At 56.7% G+C, this 14,917-nt stretch overlaps 7 protein-coding genes and 1 non-coding gene across 8 annotated transcripts; 3 read left to right on the forward strand and 5 right to left on the reverse strand.

Moving 5' to 3' along the window:
* Positions 1–50: 50 nt before the first annotated feature.
* BO86DRAFT_304517 (sulfatase family protein) lies at positions 51–1,619 on the forward strand (the record flags this gene model as incomplete). The annotated part of the gene is made up of 1 exon (XM_025667624.1): positions 51–1,619. The coding sequence occupies one exon, from the start codon at positions 51–53 to the stop codon at positions 1,617–1,619; it is 1,569 nt and encodes a 522-aa protein (XP_025531727.1).
* Positions 1,620–1,770: 151 nt separating this feature from the next.
* BO86DRAFT_t48 lies at positions 1,771–1,860 on the reverse strand. Its single transcript has one exon. It is a non-coding gene; the product is annotated as a tRNA-Asp (tRNA).
* A 428-nt stretch (positions 1,861–2,288) lies between these two features.
* On the reverse strand, positions 2,289–3,725 carry BO86DRAFT_437084 (quercetin 2,3-dioxygenase anaerobically complexed with the substrate kaempferol; the record flags this gene model as incomplete). The annotated part of the gene is made up of 3 exons (XM_025676046.1): positions 2,289–2,943; positions 3,007–3,411; positions 3,667–3,725. The coding sequence occupies 3 exons, from the start codon at positions 3,723–3,725 to the stop codon at positions 2,289–2,291; spliced, it is 1,119 nt and encodes a 372-aa protein (XP_025531728.1).
* A 918-nt stretch (positions 3,726–4,643) lies between these two features.
* Positions 4,644–6,762, forward strand: BO86DRAFT_437087 (carboxylesterase). The gene has a single exon (XM_025676047.1). It carries the CDS (start codon positions 4,972–4,974, stop codon positions 6,559–6,561), a length of 1,590 nt encoding a protein of 529 aa, XP_025531729.1. The 5' UTR covers positions 4,644–4,971; the 3' UTR covers positions 6,562–6,762.
* Positions 6,763–8,591: 1,829 nt separating this feature from the next.
* Positions 8,592–10,258, reverse strand: BO86DRAFT_406972 (alpha/beta hydrolase; the record flags this gene model as incomplete). The annotated part of the gene is made up of 5 exons (XM_025674227.1): positions 8,592–9,489; positions 9,544–9,652; positions 9,704–9,842; positions 9,914–10,109; positions 10,233–10,258. 5 exons carry the CDS (start codon positions 10,256–10,258, stop codon positions 8,679–8,681), a joined length of 1,281 nt encoding a protein of 426 aa, XP_025531730.1. The 3' UTR covers positions 8,592–8,678.
* Positions 10,259–10,843: 585 nt separating this feature from the next.
* BO86DRAFT_354730 (SDR family oxidoreductase) lies at positions 10,844–12,142 on the forward strand (the record flags this gene model as incomplete). Its single annotated transcript, XM_025669592.1, has 4 exons — positions 10,844–10,970; positions 11,029–11,095; positions 11,173–11,303; positions 11,393–12,142. Exons 1-4 carry the CDS (start codon positions 10,935–10,937, stop codon positions 12,140–12,142), a joined length of 984 nt encoding a protein of 327 aa, XP_025531731.1. The 5' UTR covers positions 10,844–10,934.
* A 135-nt stretch (positions 12,143–12,277) lies between these two features.
* On the reverse strand, positions 12,278–13,342 carry BO86DRAFT_453614 (CBD9-like protein; the record flags this gene model as incomplete). Its single annotated transcript, XM_025677001.1, has 2 exons — positions 12,278–13,217; positions 13,294–13,342. The coding sequence occupies 2 exons, from the start codon at positions 13,340–13,342 to the stop codon at positions 12,493–12,495; spliced, it is 774 nt and encodes a 257-aa protein (XP_025531732.1). The 3' UTR covers positions 12,278–12,492.
* A 699-nt stretch (positions 13,343–14,041) lies between these two features.
* On the reverse strand, positions 14,042–14,553 carry BO86DRAFT_437108 (uncharacterized protein). Its single transcript, XM_025676048.1, has 2 exons — positions 14,439–14,553; positions 14,042–14,363 (listed from the first exon to the last, which is right to left on the reverse strand). The coding sequence occupies exons 1-2, from the start codon at positions 14,517–14,519 to the stop codon at positions 14,070–14,072; spliced, it is 375 nt and encodes a 124-aa protein (XP_025531733.1). The 5' UTR covers positions 14,520–14,553; the 3' UTR covers positions 14,042–14,069.
* Between the last annotated feature and the right edge of the window lie 364 nt (positions 14,554–14,917).

Below are 14,917 nucleotides of genomic sequence, written 5' to 3' on the forward strand. Positions count from 1 at the left end.
CCCACCTACCCTTCTCATCTGTGGCAGTAAACACCTCGAAACCCACCATAATGACCATCCGAGAAAAACCCCCACCGCCCCCGAACATCGTCTTCATCATGGCCGACGACCACGCCGCGAAGGCCATCTCCTGCTACGGGGCCAACATCAACCACACGCCGCACCTGGACCGCATCGCGCACGAAGGCATGCGCCTCAACCACTGCTACGTGACGAACAGCATCTGCACGCCGTCGCGCGCGGCGATCCTGACGGGGACATACAACCACGTCAACGGGGTGCTGACGCTGGCGTCGAAGATCAACAAGCACCTGCCCCACGTGGCCAAGCACCTGCGCAGCAGCGGCGGATACCAGACGGCGATGGTGGGGAAATGGCACCTGGGCGAAGGGAAACCGCACGAGCCCACGGGGTTCGACTACTGGTCCATCCTGCGGGGCCAGGGCGAGTACTTCGACCCGACGTTCATCGGACCCGACACGCCGGCCACGGGAGTCACGGAGGAAGGCTACGCGACGGACCTGATCACGGACAAGAGCATCGCCTTCATCCGCGACCGCGACCGCGCGCGCCCGTTCTTCCTCATGTGCCACCACAAGGCCCCGCACCGCAGCTGGGAGTGCGACCCGCGCCACAAGCACCTCTACCGCCACCGCATCCGCGTGCCGGCGACCTACTCGGACGCGTACAAGCACCGCGCGCGCGCCGCCCAGACCGCCAAGATGCGCGTCGCCGAGGACATGACCTACTTCGATCTGGGGCTGGCGCAGCCCGACGGCGGCGCCCGGGATGTTGGGGAACGCATGTTCGACGGCCGGCGCAAGGTGCCCGCCCCGGAGTCTGACGACGACGTGCGCCGCCTCCGGCTGGTGGACGTCGACGACGGCACGGTCTTCACCTTTCAGGATGCGGCGGAGCTGGCCGACTTCAAGTACCAGCGGTACATGCAGCGGTACCTGCGCACGATCCACAGCGTGGACGAGAACGTGGGCCGGCTGCTGGACGCGCTGGACGCCGAGCCCGGGCTGGCCGAGAACACCCTCGTGGTGTACACCTCCGACCAGGGCTTCTTCCTGGGGGAGCACGGCTGGTTCGACAAGCGCTTCATGTACGAGGAGAGCTTCCAGATGCCGTTTCTGGTCCGGTACCCGCGCGAGATCGCCCCGGGGTCCGTCGGCGAGGATATCGTCTGTAATGTCGACTTCGCGCCCACGTTTCTCGACTTCGCGCGGGTGAAGCAGCCGAGTTATATGCAGGGGCGGAGTTTTCGGGAGGTGCTGCGGGGCAACACGCCGGCGGAGTGGCAGCAGGTTGCCTATCATCGGTACTGGATGCATAATGATGTGATCCATGAGGCGTATGCGCATTATGGGGTCCGCGATCAGCGGTATAAGTTGATCTACTGGTATAATGAGCCGTTGGATGTGGAGGGGGCCAGGCCGGGTGGGGAGGACTACAAGGAGTGGGAGTTGTTTGACTGTCTGGAGGACCCGTTGGAGCTGTTCAACATCTATCATGAACCGGAGTATCGGGAGGTGGTGGGGAGGATGACTCGGCTTTTGGAGGCGAAGATGGAGGAGATCGGCGATGAGCCGGAGCATAAACTGAGAAGCAGGTGATTTGTACGGGTTCAGCATCTAACACGGGTTCGAGTGCAGAAGCAATGGCTCGAGATCTACTCAAAATGCTGGGCTACTATGGAGAACAAAAACAATGGATATTTGTGTCGATGCTGTGGCACATCCTATGTGGTGACCCACAAAAAGACATCTCCCCGACTGGGAGTCGAACCCAGGTCTCCCGCGCTTGTTCCCGGTAGGGATTGACAAGCGGAAATCATGACCGTTAGACCATCGAGGATGTTTCTTGATGTTACTGTCACATTTTTGCTTCAGACTCTTAGCAACAGATCAGTATGGTGCCTGTTGGCCATGTGTTGTCCCGTGGTGAATGCTCTTATCGACATTATGATTCTTTCTTGCCTGACAAGTCATAAGCGCAAACTCAATGTTTATCAAAACAACAGTTCTTTCGATGGCCTGGGGGTATGTGACAAACCCATGTTTCCGAAGATTTTCGAAGTGATCATGCTGGTCCAAGATATATTCTTCCCAAAGTTGCTGTGTCCCCAAGAGGTCTATGTAAACCCCCACCAAGGCCCAAACTCATATCTCAACGGTAACCCCTTTCTAAGAAGAAGAAAATTATATAAATTCCAAGAAGAAAAAATATCTATAACTGACCACCATCCCATCGTAGTCAATCACCCCCTACCCTAAACCCAAACCCTACCAATCCGCCGGAAAACTGACCGAGCTCCACTCCTCCCCGCCGTCCACCAAGTTCTGATCCAACCCGTCACTCCCCGAACTCACAAACAACACCTTGCTAAAATACGCCTCACTGTAGTACTTGAACTCGACACCGCCAGGGATAAACGCGACATCGCCGCTGCCCAATTCCGTAGCAGCATAGTCCCCGATCTGTACCACGACCCGGCCCTCCTGGACCTGGAACGCACACGCCCCGGGGAACGACCACGTGGGCACCGTCACCGTGCTGGGGGTGGTACTCATGGAGATGGTGGACAGCGTGTAGTTCGTGTCCTGGGCCTGGGTGGCCGTGACGAAGGGCGCGACGATCTGGTACCCGTACTGCGAGTTGAGGTACTTGGGGCCCCAGCCGTTGGCGATGAAGTAGGGGTCGCCGGCGGTGGAGGCGAGGGCGTTGGCACCGGTGTGCCAGACTGTGTTGGCCGGGGCGGTGCCGTTGACGGTGTCGGTGCGCGGGGTGAAGGAGAGCTCGGCGTAGACGTCGAAGGATTGCAGGGTTGAGATGGTGGAGGAGTCGGGGCCGGTGGTCGAGGAGCTGTCGCTCGAGGAGGGGATGTAGGGGGTGTGGGTTGTGTCGGTGGCGTTGGTGCCGAGGTAGTAGAAGAGGTCCCTTTCTTTGGGTTAGGTTGTTGTATGGGTGAAGGGGGAAACGGGAGGTTAGGGTTGGACTCACTCAAACCCTCCAGGGACGATCACTCCCGTCATCTCGGTGTCCGGGTCCTGGATCTGGAACGTATGCGTCACGTTGCGGGGCACGCTGCCGTAGTCCCCAGACGATAAAACCCGCGTCTGCTGCGTCTCGTTGCCGCTCTGCGCCCACAGCTGGAAGCTGCCCTTGTTGCAGTAGAAGTTCTCATAGTGCTTCTGGTGGATGTGTGGGAGCACGCCTAGCGCGTCGCTGTGCGGTGCGTTGGTGCCCATGAGGGTGAAGGCGTACCCCGAGGAAGGGCCGGTAACGTAGAACCGATACAGCTGCGTGTCCACGGTCACGGCCCGCGCGTGGGAATAGTGCCGGATCACGTAGGGGCGGACGTGATCAGGGGCGTCTTCGACAACCAGGGACGAGGTGTCGCGGGTGCTGGTGCTGTGGCTGGATGGGAGGGCCAGCGCCTGGCTCAGGCTGGAGAGCAGGAGGGCTCCGGCGTGCAACCGCATGGTGGGCTAGATTCTTGGGAAAATGAGTGGAGAGTGGAAGAGATGATGGCAATCTACACGCCCCAATCGATCGGCATCAAGGCAGGTATTTATACATGGCTTCAACGATCGCAGGCAGTGGAGCACATCGAGAAACCGAGATAGCCAGCACAGATCAGCATTGCGAATCTGTACTCACAACCCGCCGGGAGGTACCTGCTGCACCAGGAACGACTGCCAAGGAATGGAGTCAAACATGGAGCCTGGATGACAGCATGCACGTTTCACTATGCAGTATGAAGTAAATAGACTATAGAAACCACCCCTACCACTGGAAACACCGGGCCGCGGATGATCAGATCCTTGCCCGAATAGGAATAAACGGCGTGCTGCAAGCCTGCGTTAGCGCCGCTCGGAATTCCCGAGTTTCTGCAAAGAAAAGAACGGTCAAGTGCCAAGACGGAGAATATGCCGGATGGCCTCCGGAGCCCGTAGGCAACCGCTTTTCTTTGAATTACCTCGTACTGTCCACCGTTACAATTTATCGTGGAGATTAGCTCGTATATTGGTTGAGTGCTTATGACTTTGCTTTGGGTGAGCTTTGATCTGGTGTCAAGATAATGACAATGCCTGTTCCGGACGGCTGAGCGGCTTGGCTTCCTGTTTGCTGTGTTCAATGCTTGGCAAGAGCCATAGTGTAAGAACAACGGGAATGAGATCACCGGATGATCGCTACTTGTTTTGACGGTGATCGACCCCAATGCTAGAGGACTAAGCGGAAAATTCGGCGGATGGACACAGGAAGTTCCGGATGGAGCATGGGTAGGTGTCTTGGACATCGCGCTCATGCAGTGCGATCGATAGTCTGGCTACTCTTGAGAAACGGGGCCCTTGCCCACAATTTCAGGCATGGAGTTGTTCTAGTTGACTGCCAAGCTACCGTACTGCACAGATGAAAGCGAAACTATCTTATCGGCTCCTCCACGTGTCGGACTATATTGTGCCGAGAACTCGAGTCAACGGCAGGTGATGCAATAAACCGCGATCATAATGTCTTCCCCAGCGACACAGCGGCACAGAAATAGATATCTCTTGACGGCGTAAGACGGAAGCGAAGGCTTTAGTCTCGACGGGTCGTCTTGCAGCTCTTAATAAAAGCAACCCGTTATTGTAGGGTTACATCAATCCAGGGACGCTGCACTGCTGCTCGGAATATCCGATTCCCGAGGTGCAGCCGACTGCGCCCTAACTCATTCGACTCCAGACGACAAGCCACCGAATCCATCTCGGACAGAAATTCGGCAATGGGAAAGCCAGCTACCGCTGTCATCGAATCATGGGGAACCGGGGGAAAGGACTCCGCATATTGCGGAGGGCCGGCCAAACCCCAGACATTGATTAAATATTGGCACCTAGGCCTGAGATCGTTCATGCAGGGCCACCTGCACTCTCCGAGAACCCTTGAAGTAGCTGCAGCCACCAAATTACCCTCCCGCTCGTGATAATGAGAGTCCCATCATTATCCGCATCGCTGCTACTGCTGCTGCTACCCACGCAATGCGTGACCGCAACCTCCCACCACAGTGACGACGCATTGACCGTGCACACCAGCACCGGCAGTTACACCGGCCTCTACAACCCAACCTATCCCTCCGTCCGCGAGTTCCGCGCCATCCCCTACGCACAACCCCCCGTCGGCTCCCGCCGCTGGCTGCCCCCTCACCCACTCCCGGCCTCCAACCAGCACCACAATGCCACGCAATTCCCCCCGGCCTGCTCGCAGTACGTCTACCGGGGCCCCTCCGTCTTCGGCACCCTGGTGCCCGACTTCCTGATCTCCAATGCGCCCGACCAAAACTCCACCGCCGCGGCAATGGCCCAGCACAGCGCCGAAGACTGCCTACAACTGGCGATCTGGACGCCCGCCAACGCAACCGCGACCTCCAACCTGCCGGTGCTCGTCTTCTACAGCGGGGGGCAATTCCGCACCGGCGGGATCCGCGTGCCCTATCAGCTGCCCGCCGAATGGGTCAACCGCACGCAGGGCCACATCGTCGTGACGACGAACTACCGGCTGAACATCATGGGGTTCCCCAACGCGGCCGGCCTATCCGACCAGAACCTGGGGATCCTCGACCAGCGCGCCGCGCTGGAGTGGGTGCACGCGCACATCCGGCAGTTCGGGGGCGACCCGCGCGCCATCACGCTGTGGGGCCAATCCGCCGGCGCCATGAGCGTCGACTACCACACCTACGCCTTCCCAGAGAACCTGCTGGCGCGCGCGACCATCTCGCAGTCCGGCACGGCCCTCAAGACCACCCCCAGTCTAGACACCACGCACTCGAACTTCACCTTTGTGGCGAAAAACCTCGGGTGCGATTTCCCCCACCACCCCCACAAGGAACTCGAATGCATGCGCCAGGTCCCCGTCGAGAAAATCCAGAATTTCATCGGCCGCTACGGCGACGCCAAGACCGTCCCCACCATGACCTTCGCCCCCGTCGCGGACGAGAAGGTCATCTTCGCGGATTACCCGGCGCGCGCCGCGAAAGGGCTCATCGCGAAGACGCCGGCAATTATCTCGAACTGCGCCAACGAGGCCGCCCCGCTCTACCCCTTCCCTACCAATAATCTGACGGCTGGCCCGTGGCAGGAGGGCGTGAATGCGGTGACGCTGCGCGATTGGCTGTGCGTCAGTGCGAATACGAGTATGGTGCGCCAGCGCGCGGGGCTGAAGACGTATCGGTATCAGTTTGCGGGCAATTTTAGTAATGTGAGTCCGTTGGGGTGGATGGGGGCGTATCATTCGAGTGATTTGACGATGAATTTTGGGACATTTGGGTTGGTGCGGGGTGATGAGACGACGGGGGAGGAGGTGAGGACTAGTGAGACGATGCAGGATTATTTGTTGGCGTTCGCGAAGGATCCGCTGCATGGGTTGGAAGGGAAGGGGTGGGTTGCGTTTGATGCTGAGGCCGTGGGAGGGGGAGTAATTAAGAGGTTTGGGGCCCAGGGGGTTGCTGAGGTCGATGTTGCGGGTGATGAGGTGCAGGGCGCTTGTTGGGGGGAGGGAGCGTATGATCCCTTTCCCTAGGGGGTTTCTGGGTATGGGTATGGGATTAGTGGCTGATGGGCTGATGATAGGTTTGGACGAAGGTCTTACAGGGTTAATGATGATCTCAAATTAGAGTCAGGTCCTGTGGATTAATGCGGATAGGGACGCCAGATGAGTAAACACATAATCAGCCCTGTCTACCGGAGACCTCGTCAAATTCTTATCATATGTAGGGCAATGTCTCTTACTCTGCTACAATTATCTTGTTGATCTGAGGGATATCAATACAATCTTAGAGGATCCATCGGTTGTGGAGGGTGCGCTAAATGGTCCTTTCCCTTGGCGGCTATAGTACGATATGAAGCTTGTGTGTTCATGATATGCAGCTAATTCTTGATGACCTTATGCTAATTTCTCTGAGCCAATTGAGACACTACTATCTCAGGCTTGGAACAAAAATGAGCAACAGTTCTTACACCATTTATGTACATGTTGAAACCTGGATGCCTGGAATGTCGAGCTCGGGAGTACTGCTCAGGCATATCTAGACCACACTTCCGGCACCATAGCCTTGATAGCTGCAAAGTCGCGATCCGCTACTGCTTGGTTCAATACCCCTTGCCGAGATTCGTGAACAAGGGACGTGGTGATCTGAGTACCTTTGTCGCACAACAGGTGTGCCGCCTCGTGACACTGATAATATATAGCACGGTGAAGTGCCCAACTACCCCCAGCTCGAGATGGTTCCGCTCCATACTCGAAAAGGAGACGGAAGATTTCCCTGACGAAGGTTGACATCTGGTGGGGTGGCGTTTGTAGGTCAGGATCTTCTGGATCGTGCCCGGGGGGGTTCCATGAGGATAGCCCTGACCACCCACTTTCATCTACCCTGCGTTGCATTGCGCGCGCAAGTGGTCCCCATTTTCGGCATTCGAGAATATTGGGGTTCGCCCCGGCCTCAAGGAGCAGCTTCACAGCACCCACGTGTTTGTAGTACGCAGCTTGTCCGAGAGGAGTACCCGCCGGCTCAGAAACGAAATTGACATCAGCTCCCGCCTTCAGTGATAGTGTGATTATGTCTTCAGAGTTCTGCCTTCTCATCCCCCCAAGGAGCGCCTTGTTCAGTTCTCGCTGCCGAACGGTTGCAGATAAGAGGCCTGTTTTTGTTCGTTCATCTGCATCGTTCAACAGTAGATTCACAATATCAATGCAGCTGTCTTCGGCAGCATCGTAAAGGAAATTGCCAGCATCGACTCTCCACGGGCCCAGCAATTTTCGGTCCAGCATCACCTTTACTACTTCGGTGTGGCTGTTCCGTACTGCCCAAAACATCATACCAGAGAAGTGTTCTTCGGTGAGCCCGCTAGTCAGTCCTTCTTGGTCCAATAGTATCTCCATGACATTGGCGTGGCCTGAACCTGCAGCCGAGACGAGCGGGTGGTAACAATCAGGCTTGCCAATTTTCCAAAGTATGTGATAGAACCATGTTTCCCGACTGTGGAGACTAACACCAGCATTGACGAGGTGTTCAATCACTCCCGGGAGGTTTCGCTTTGCAGCATGCTGCAGAGCAGAGAGCCAGACGTTGTTTCGTGCATGAGAGCGGTAGAGAAAGGGGTTCAACAGGGAGTAGAAGAATCGGTTGGTTCGAGTCAGAGAGTTGATCGCTTTTTCTGAGTCGAGGTTTTCTGCGATCATGAGGATGAGCTCGGCGGGTAAGCTGGAGAGACTCATGATGGCGTCAGAGCGAGTCAAGCCCTTGCGGACAGGCTTTGCCAGGGGAGGCTTGCTGCGTGCTGGAAAGAGTTGGTTGTGGAGTCTTCTGATGAATTCAGGAATTATCAACACAAAAGCTAACGAGTGAGGTGACTGTGTCAGAATGTAAGGATGGGCTTGAAGGGATGGAAAGGAGGACTCGACTGTTTGTGAGGGAGAAACATAGGAGCTTTAGCCCTCCAGTCAGAAACAAAATGCGCAGAGCGAAAAAATGATATCAACATTACCATAACACAACACCAAAAAATTCACCTTTTCAAGCCTAGTCAGCGCCCTTATGCTCCCGATTTATTGCTAAGCATGACATGATCTATCCAACATTATCCTATAAGCCAGCTTCTGCTTACTTCCTTATCCCTCATCTATCCTCAACGGGTATCTCAAAGCTTCGCCCTCACAACCTTATCTTTCCTCTTCAAAGAGTCTTTCAACTGAGTCTCCCACTCCCCAGACAAAGACACCCTTGCCTCCACCGACCGCTCCCCCCAATCCCGCTGTATCCTCTCCTCGTCTACCTTCCATCTCCTCACCTCCTCCCCCAACCACCCCGCCATCGCAGCCGCCACACCTCCTACATCTTCAAATGGCACCTGATGCCCAGCAGCCGGAACAACAACCTCCTTCACCCTCCCCCGCGAACGCCCACCACTCCCCCCGATCCCTCGTCCCGTCCGCTCCACCTTCTCCTCCCGCATCTCCGATGTTGAAATCGGACTCCTCTCACCAAAGACATACAACACGGACGGCCGCACATGCTTCAGCAGCTTGAACGCCAGGATCGGCTCGTACCGATAGAACGGGGCGACCGCGTGCGCGGGACCGATGATATCCGCGTGGACCACCGCATCATGCTCCTCCGACTCATGCTCTGGGACTAAAGGCTTGCGGCCCGAGAAATTGGCGCGGAGGTACTGTATTACCTCTTGGTGGCGCGAGGTGGTAAGACTGACTCCTGAAGGGGTGTCAAATAGGCCGTACTCAACTAAGCGATCGAACGCCCGCGGATCCCATCTGCGATACTGTTTGCGCAGAAATGTCGTGGCGGCGGCGCGGCTGGCCCACTTGTCGGGGGCGGAGAGGGAGGCGCGGGCGAAGGCGGCGCCTTTGCCGGTGTGGACGTCCGGGGCCAGGACGGGGTCGATGAGGATGAGGGAGGTGAGGAGGCGAGGGTGCATTAGGGATAATAAGATTCTGAGTCGACGGTCATTCCCATCCAAGGTGTCGGTTGGGAAGCGAGGGACTTACAGCTGTCCGGCGCCGAGACTGTGTCCTACGCCGAAGATCGGGCGTGGCATCTCAGCTTTGAAGGTGTTGATTAAATGCAGGAGGTCTCGGGAGTGGTCGAACCAGGATGCTGCAATTGAATCAGTATGGAAAAGGCTTGTCGTTTTCAGGCGTTGCTTACGGTCATTCCCTAGATTTTGTCTGTTCAATAGCCCGCTGGCGGCCTGGCTGGCTGTATCAGCGACCCAGATCGAGCGGATCCGGACACCCTGGTGCTCGAGCTTTGCGAGGGTGTCTTCCCAGATTGGTTCGTAGAGCTCCTGTTCTCGGTGCATTAGTGGCTTGTCAGGCTAATGAGCGCAGTATGCAGTGGAATTACAACGATGCCTACCTTGGGCATCCCACTCGCATGCGCACCAATGATTGTGACATCTCCCGGCTGGGGATCCGGGTTCGACTTGGGAGTATACCGCTTCACTACCAGCTGCAGCGCGTCGTCGCCGTGTCTCGTCGCATGAGGGTATTCGCGAACATGCTGGCACCCAATAATGTGCTCCGTGATGATGAAGGGAGACGATGCCATTGTGCTTCTCAGTCAACCAAAGACAGAAATATGCAAACCCTATTTTAGAAGATTGGGTTTCCAGAAGGCAAGCACGCTATTATATCTACCTGCACAGGGCGGCAACGCAGGTCCCACGACCACAGACCCACTGTTCAGCTGCGGCGGATCCATGCGGACAGCTGCAGGTTCTCGTGCCTAACGATCATGATCATCGCTTATTTTCCTTTTTCCTCGCTTCCGTTCTCCCATCAGAGTTTATTTTCTATCTCTCGTATGGCGTATGAGTCTACGGGGCATAGAGTCGACGCTATGGACGATTCCAATCTCCGATTCGACTCCGGCAGTTCGCTGACCCACTGAAGGCGTTCGCCAGAGCTGGCCAGCCAGAGGGCGAGATGGCACCAAGGGCAAAACCCCCGGTGGCCCCACAGGTTCTTTGCTGGCGCGGCCCACCGGCTAATCACTGTTGATCGCGATAATGCTGGTCCCGGGTTCAATTGCCGCAGTCACCGGTCCAAAGACGAGGAGGGCAGATAGGGCTGCACATGCCGACATATCAAGTTCTCTTGCATTCCAGAAGCATCATTCTGTCATCTCGATGTCCGATCTCCATCTCGTGATCTTCACCCCTGATGGGTAGACTATGGAATGATCGTCGAGCAAGGCTGAGGCCGGAAATACAATACTCCGTCGGGCGATAAGCACTAGTCATGCAAAGATCCCAGCCTGATCAACCCATGGTTGTGCGAAATACCCCTGAATCATTTCTTGTTTATCCTCCGGAACTGAACCATAGTACGGTACATTCTTCACCAAATCCACTAAGACTGCGTGTAAAAGTGACACCATGACGCAAAGCAAGCACTTTCACGTCCAAGGCCAGGTCTGTCGGCGCCCACACCCCCGCAGTGACAGAGAGTCCCCGTCTAACATGCATGCAGACCGTCGTCATCGCCGGTGGATCAAAGGGTCTGGGCCGCGAACTCGCCATCCAACTCACCACCCAAGGCATGTTTTTCTGGCACATTGACCTCAAATCAAGCTCCAACGTAGGCAGCCACTAACATGCGACCCACCTCGTGCAGGCGCCCATGTCACCATCCTAGCCAGAAGTCCCGGCCCACTCGAGGAGACCCGTAAAGAGCTGCTCTCCCACACGCAGTCCGCGGATCAGGTCATCAACGCCGCCGCCGTCGATCTGACCGATCCGAAACAGGTAAGCCTGTCCCTGGACCCCCCTCTTCCACACTCAGCCCTACCCCATACCCCATTCCCACCAGCACATACTAACATGGCCCCCCTCAGGTCCAAGAATTCATCACCTCCCTCCCCACCCCACCATCCATCCTCTTCATCGTCGCCGGCGGCACCGCCGCCCAAGTCGGCTTCTTTGCCAACATCACCCCTGAAGAAATCAAATCCTGCATGGACCAGAACTACTTCGCGGCCGCGTACATCGCGCACGCCTGCCTCCGGCGCTGGCTGCAGGAGCCGCCCGCCGACAGTAGCAGCAACAGTAACAGCAAACGGCACCTGATCTTCACCGCCTCGACGGCGGCCTTCCTCGGCTTCCCGGGCTACGCCGCCTACACGCCCACGAAAGCCGCCACGCGCGCGCTGGCCGACACCCTGCGGTCGGAGGTGCTGCTCTACCGCGCGCAGCAGGACATCCGCGTGCACTGCAGCTTCCCGGGCACGATCTACACGGATGCATTTTATGAAGAGCAGATCCGCAAGCCGCAGCTGCTGAAAGAGATGGAGGGGTCGGCCGACAACAAGGGCGGGTTGACGGCGGCCAAGGTGGCCGAGTTGACGCTGCGGGGGCTGCGCGCGGGCCAGGGGTATATCACGGTCGACGGGGAGACGGAGCTGCTGCTGAATAACATGCGCGGGCCGAGTCCGCGGGATCGGCCGGTTAGGGATTGGGTGATGGGGGTGGTGGCTTCGGTGGTGTGGCCGGTTTATCGGTGGCGGTTTGATCGGATGACGGGGGCGTTTGGGCGGAAGATGGGGCGGGAGGAGTGGACGCGGCAGTTTGGGGAGGGGGAGGAGTAGGCCTTTCTCGGTGGAGTGGTTGGGTGGATGGTCGGTTGCACTGGGGTTATGGCATGTTTATAGTCTACGTTCTTGTGCATTTCCTAAGTAATGATGTACAAGATAGTGCTTTGATTTGCTTATAATAAATAATTAGTTTTCGTCGCTTGCATATGCTGGTTCCACCCTCGTTTGGTTTCCATTCTCACGTTCCTCGTTCTACCTGCTTATGAGCCCAGTACACTCTCCACCAGACTGTCAAACCCCTACTCCATGCACTGCCACCCACCCACCCTTCCACGCAACAAACTACCTCTTCACCACCTTCCCCTCGACAGTGCACCTCCCCCTCTACAATGAACCTCAACCCCTCAAGCAAACGGATTAAACCCCTCCTCCAAACCCGTCTCACCAACCTCGAACCCCGCCTCCCTCAAATCCCACACCATCTCCCCCTTGACATCATGCATCCCCAACTCCGCCCCCACATCCGCACTGTCCAGCGGCGCACCCAGCTGATACGCCCAGAACCACGCCGTCTCATTCCCGTTGCGATCCATCACGAACCCGCCGCTACCACCACCAGCCCCAGTCGCAGCCCCAGTCGCAGCTCCAACCCCACCCTCACCCCCCTCCACCACAGCACCACCAGACCCAGAAGGAGCAGCAGGCCACGACCCCCAACAGTTCTCACACCGCACCTCCGCCACCATCCTCCCATCCACGATCCCCGACCCCTCGAGCAGCGTCACATTGGCAGCGGGGTTATAACTCGGCTGGCCCTGGCCCCCGGACCGCGGGGAGAGCGTGACGGTCGTGGCGGAGGCCGCGTACACGATGAAGATGTTGGCGGTGGCCATGTCGGGCCCTTGGCCGAGGGAGACCCATTGCATCGTTGTTGGGGCGGTGAGGCGGAGGTAGATTGGTCCAGTCCCGGCTTGGGTCTTTTCGGATGAATTGAGGGAGGAGGATTGGGGGAAGGTGGTATTGGTGTTGGTGTTGGTGTTGGTGTTGGGGATGGTGATGCTGTAGGTTAGGGCGGGGGTGGTGGGATCGGGGGCTGTGGTTAGGATTTTGGCGGTGGCTTGGATTGGGACTTTTTTTTTTGTTAGTGTGGGTTGTAGGTTGGGATAGGAGGAGGGGATGGAGGGGGCAAGGGGATGGGGATGTACGTAGGGCGAGGGTGAGGGCTTGGAGCCATTGATTGCGCGTGAGGTGCATTGTTGGTTGGGTGGGTTGTGGTTGTTGAGTTGGTGGGTTGGGATGGGATGGGATGGTGTCGTGGTGGAGGGAGGAAGGGAGGGAGGGTGTAGGTTAGAGGTGACTGAGGTCTGTCTGGTCGGTGAATTGCTCGATATGTGATTACGTATTGTTGGATGTGTGTCTGAGATTCGAGGTGCGTGAGTCTATTGGGCTGGCTGCTGGATCGGGTTGTTTGGGGTCGTGGCCGTCGTGGCATGCATCCCTTGCAGCTGCCCTTGCAGGCCAGGGGTCACTTATCCTGTGTTGTCGCTCCGGTGATTTGGGAGACTGTCGCGACTGTATGACTATAAGACTTCCGTAGTCTATAGTCCTGCACTGCCCAACATACACTCAAGATCTGGAGGAAAGCGTATTAAGTATACCACTTAATGAATAAAAAGGTGTTATCTCCTTCTCCCTGATTACAGTTCTTGACAAACACATTGTCTTGAGGTCTATGCATATGCATGTAAAGCTCTTGGGAAAGCATAATGTCATTGAATAGGGAACGGTTGAAGAAGCTTACTATAGCTCACACATAGAAACTCACAAGGGAGTCGTGTGTCTCATTTATAGTTTGATTACCTTGACCTAGAGCCTGGCCGCCCAATTCTTAACAATTTGAAAACCACCTGACGTATGCCAACATGTATTCTTAGATTCTAAAAGTACCCCATGAACAATAGCACTAGCTTGCAGACAGCCCCTAATACTCCCCCATAACAGCCTCCTCCAAAGTCTCCACCGCCTCCCGCTTATCGTTCGTCAAACAGCTCGCGTACGGGTTATCGCACAGGATGCAGCAGCGCTTCGCCGGCCAGGCCACGGGCTCCTCGTCGCGCTTGCAGCGGTTGACGTCGCAGTTGACGCAGCAGCGCTTGGCGACGGGGCCGAAGAGCGCCTCCGCCTCCGTCTCGACGGCCTCGCGCTTGTCGTTCGCGCCGCAGCGGGCGTAGGGGTTGTCGCAGAGGATGCAGCAGCGTTTGCTGATTGAGGGCTCCTATTCACCAAACACATGATCAGTATCTTGGGGAGTGGCGGTTTCTCAGATGCTGGAAAGCAAGAACTGCATTACCTGGTTGTTGCTCTCGACTGGACTAGCGAAGGCAGGCAGGACTGCCAGGGAGAGGAGAGCAAGGACGTTGGAGAGACGCATGGTGAGGTGTTATGGTTGACGTGCGAGATCTGCGTTGATTGGATATGCGAGAAAAAATTTGTCCTAGCCGAGACTGCCATTGACTTCGTTGACCTCGAATTTATACCTCATCCCACCCTCAGCACCGGTGCTGGTGTTCTTCGCCCGGCCGCGACGGGCTCTTGGCAATGTGGGTTGTCTCAGGGTGAATGGGGCTGCCCACTAATCACAACCCCGGATGCAAATTGCATGTTGATCAGATAAGATAATTCTCTGTTCAGGGTCCCGCAGCTTAACCCGGATAAGGTAATCCTGTAACACGATTTCAGGGTTGTAGAACGGGAAAAGTGGTCCCATGTTAGGTGAGTAGCAAGGCCTCCAGGCTTCGCTGCCGAGTATGTCAATATATGCAGCGGGGC

This window comes from Aspergillus japonicus, assembly GCF_003184785.1.
Source record: "Aspergillus japonicus CBS 114.51 unplaced genomic scaffold BO86scaffold_5, whole genome shotgun sequence".
In the NCBI taxonomy this organism is placed as follows: Eukaryota; Fungi; Ascomycota; class Eurotiomycetes; order Eurotiales; family Aspergillaceae; genus Aspergillus; species Aspergillus japonicus.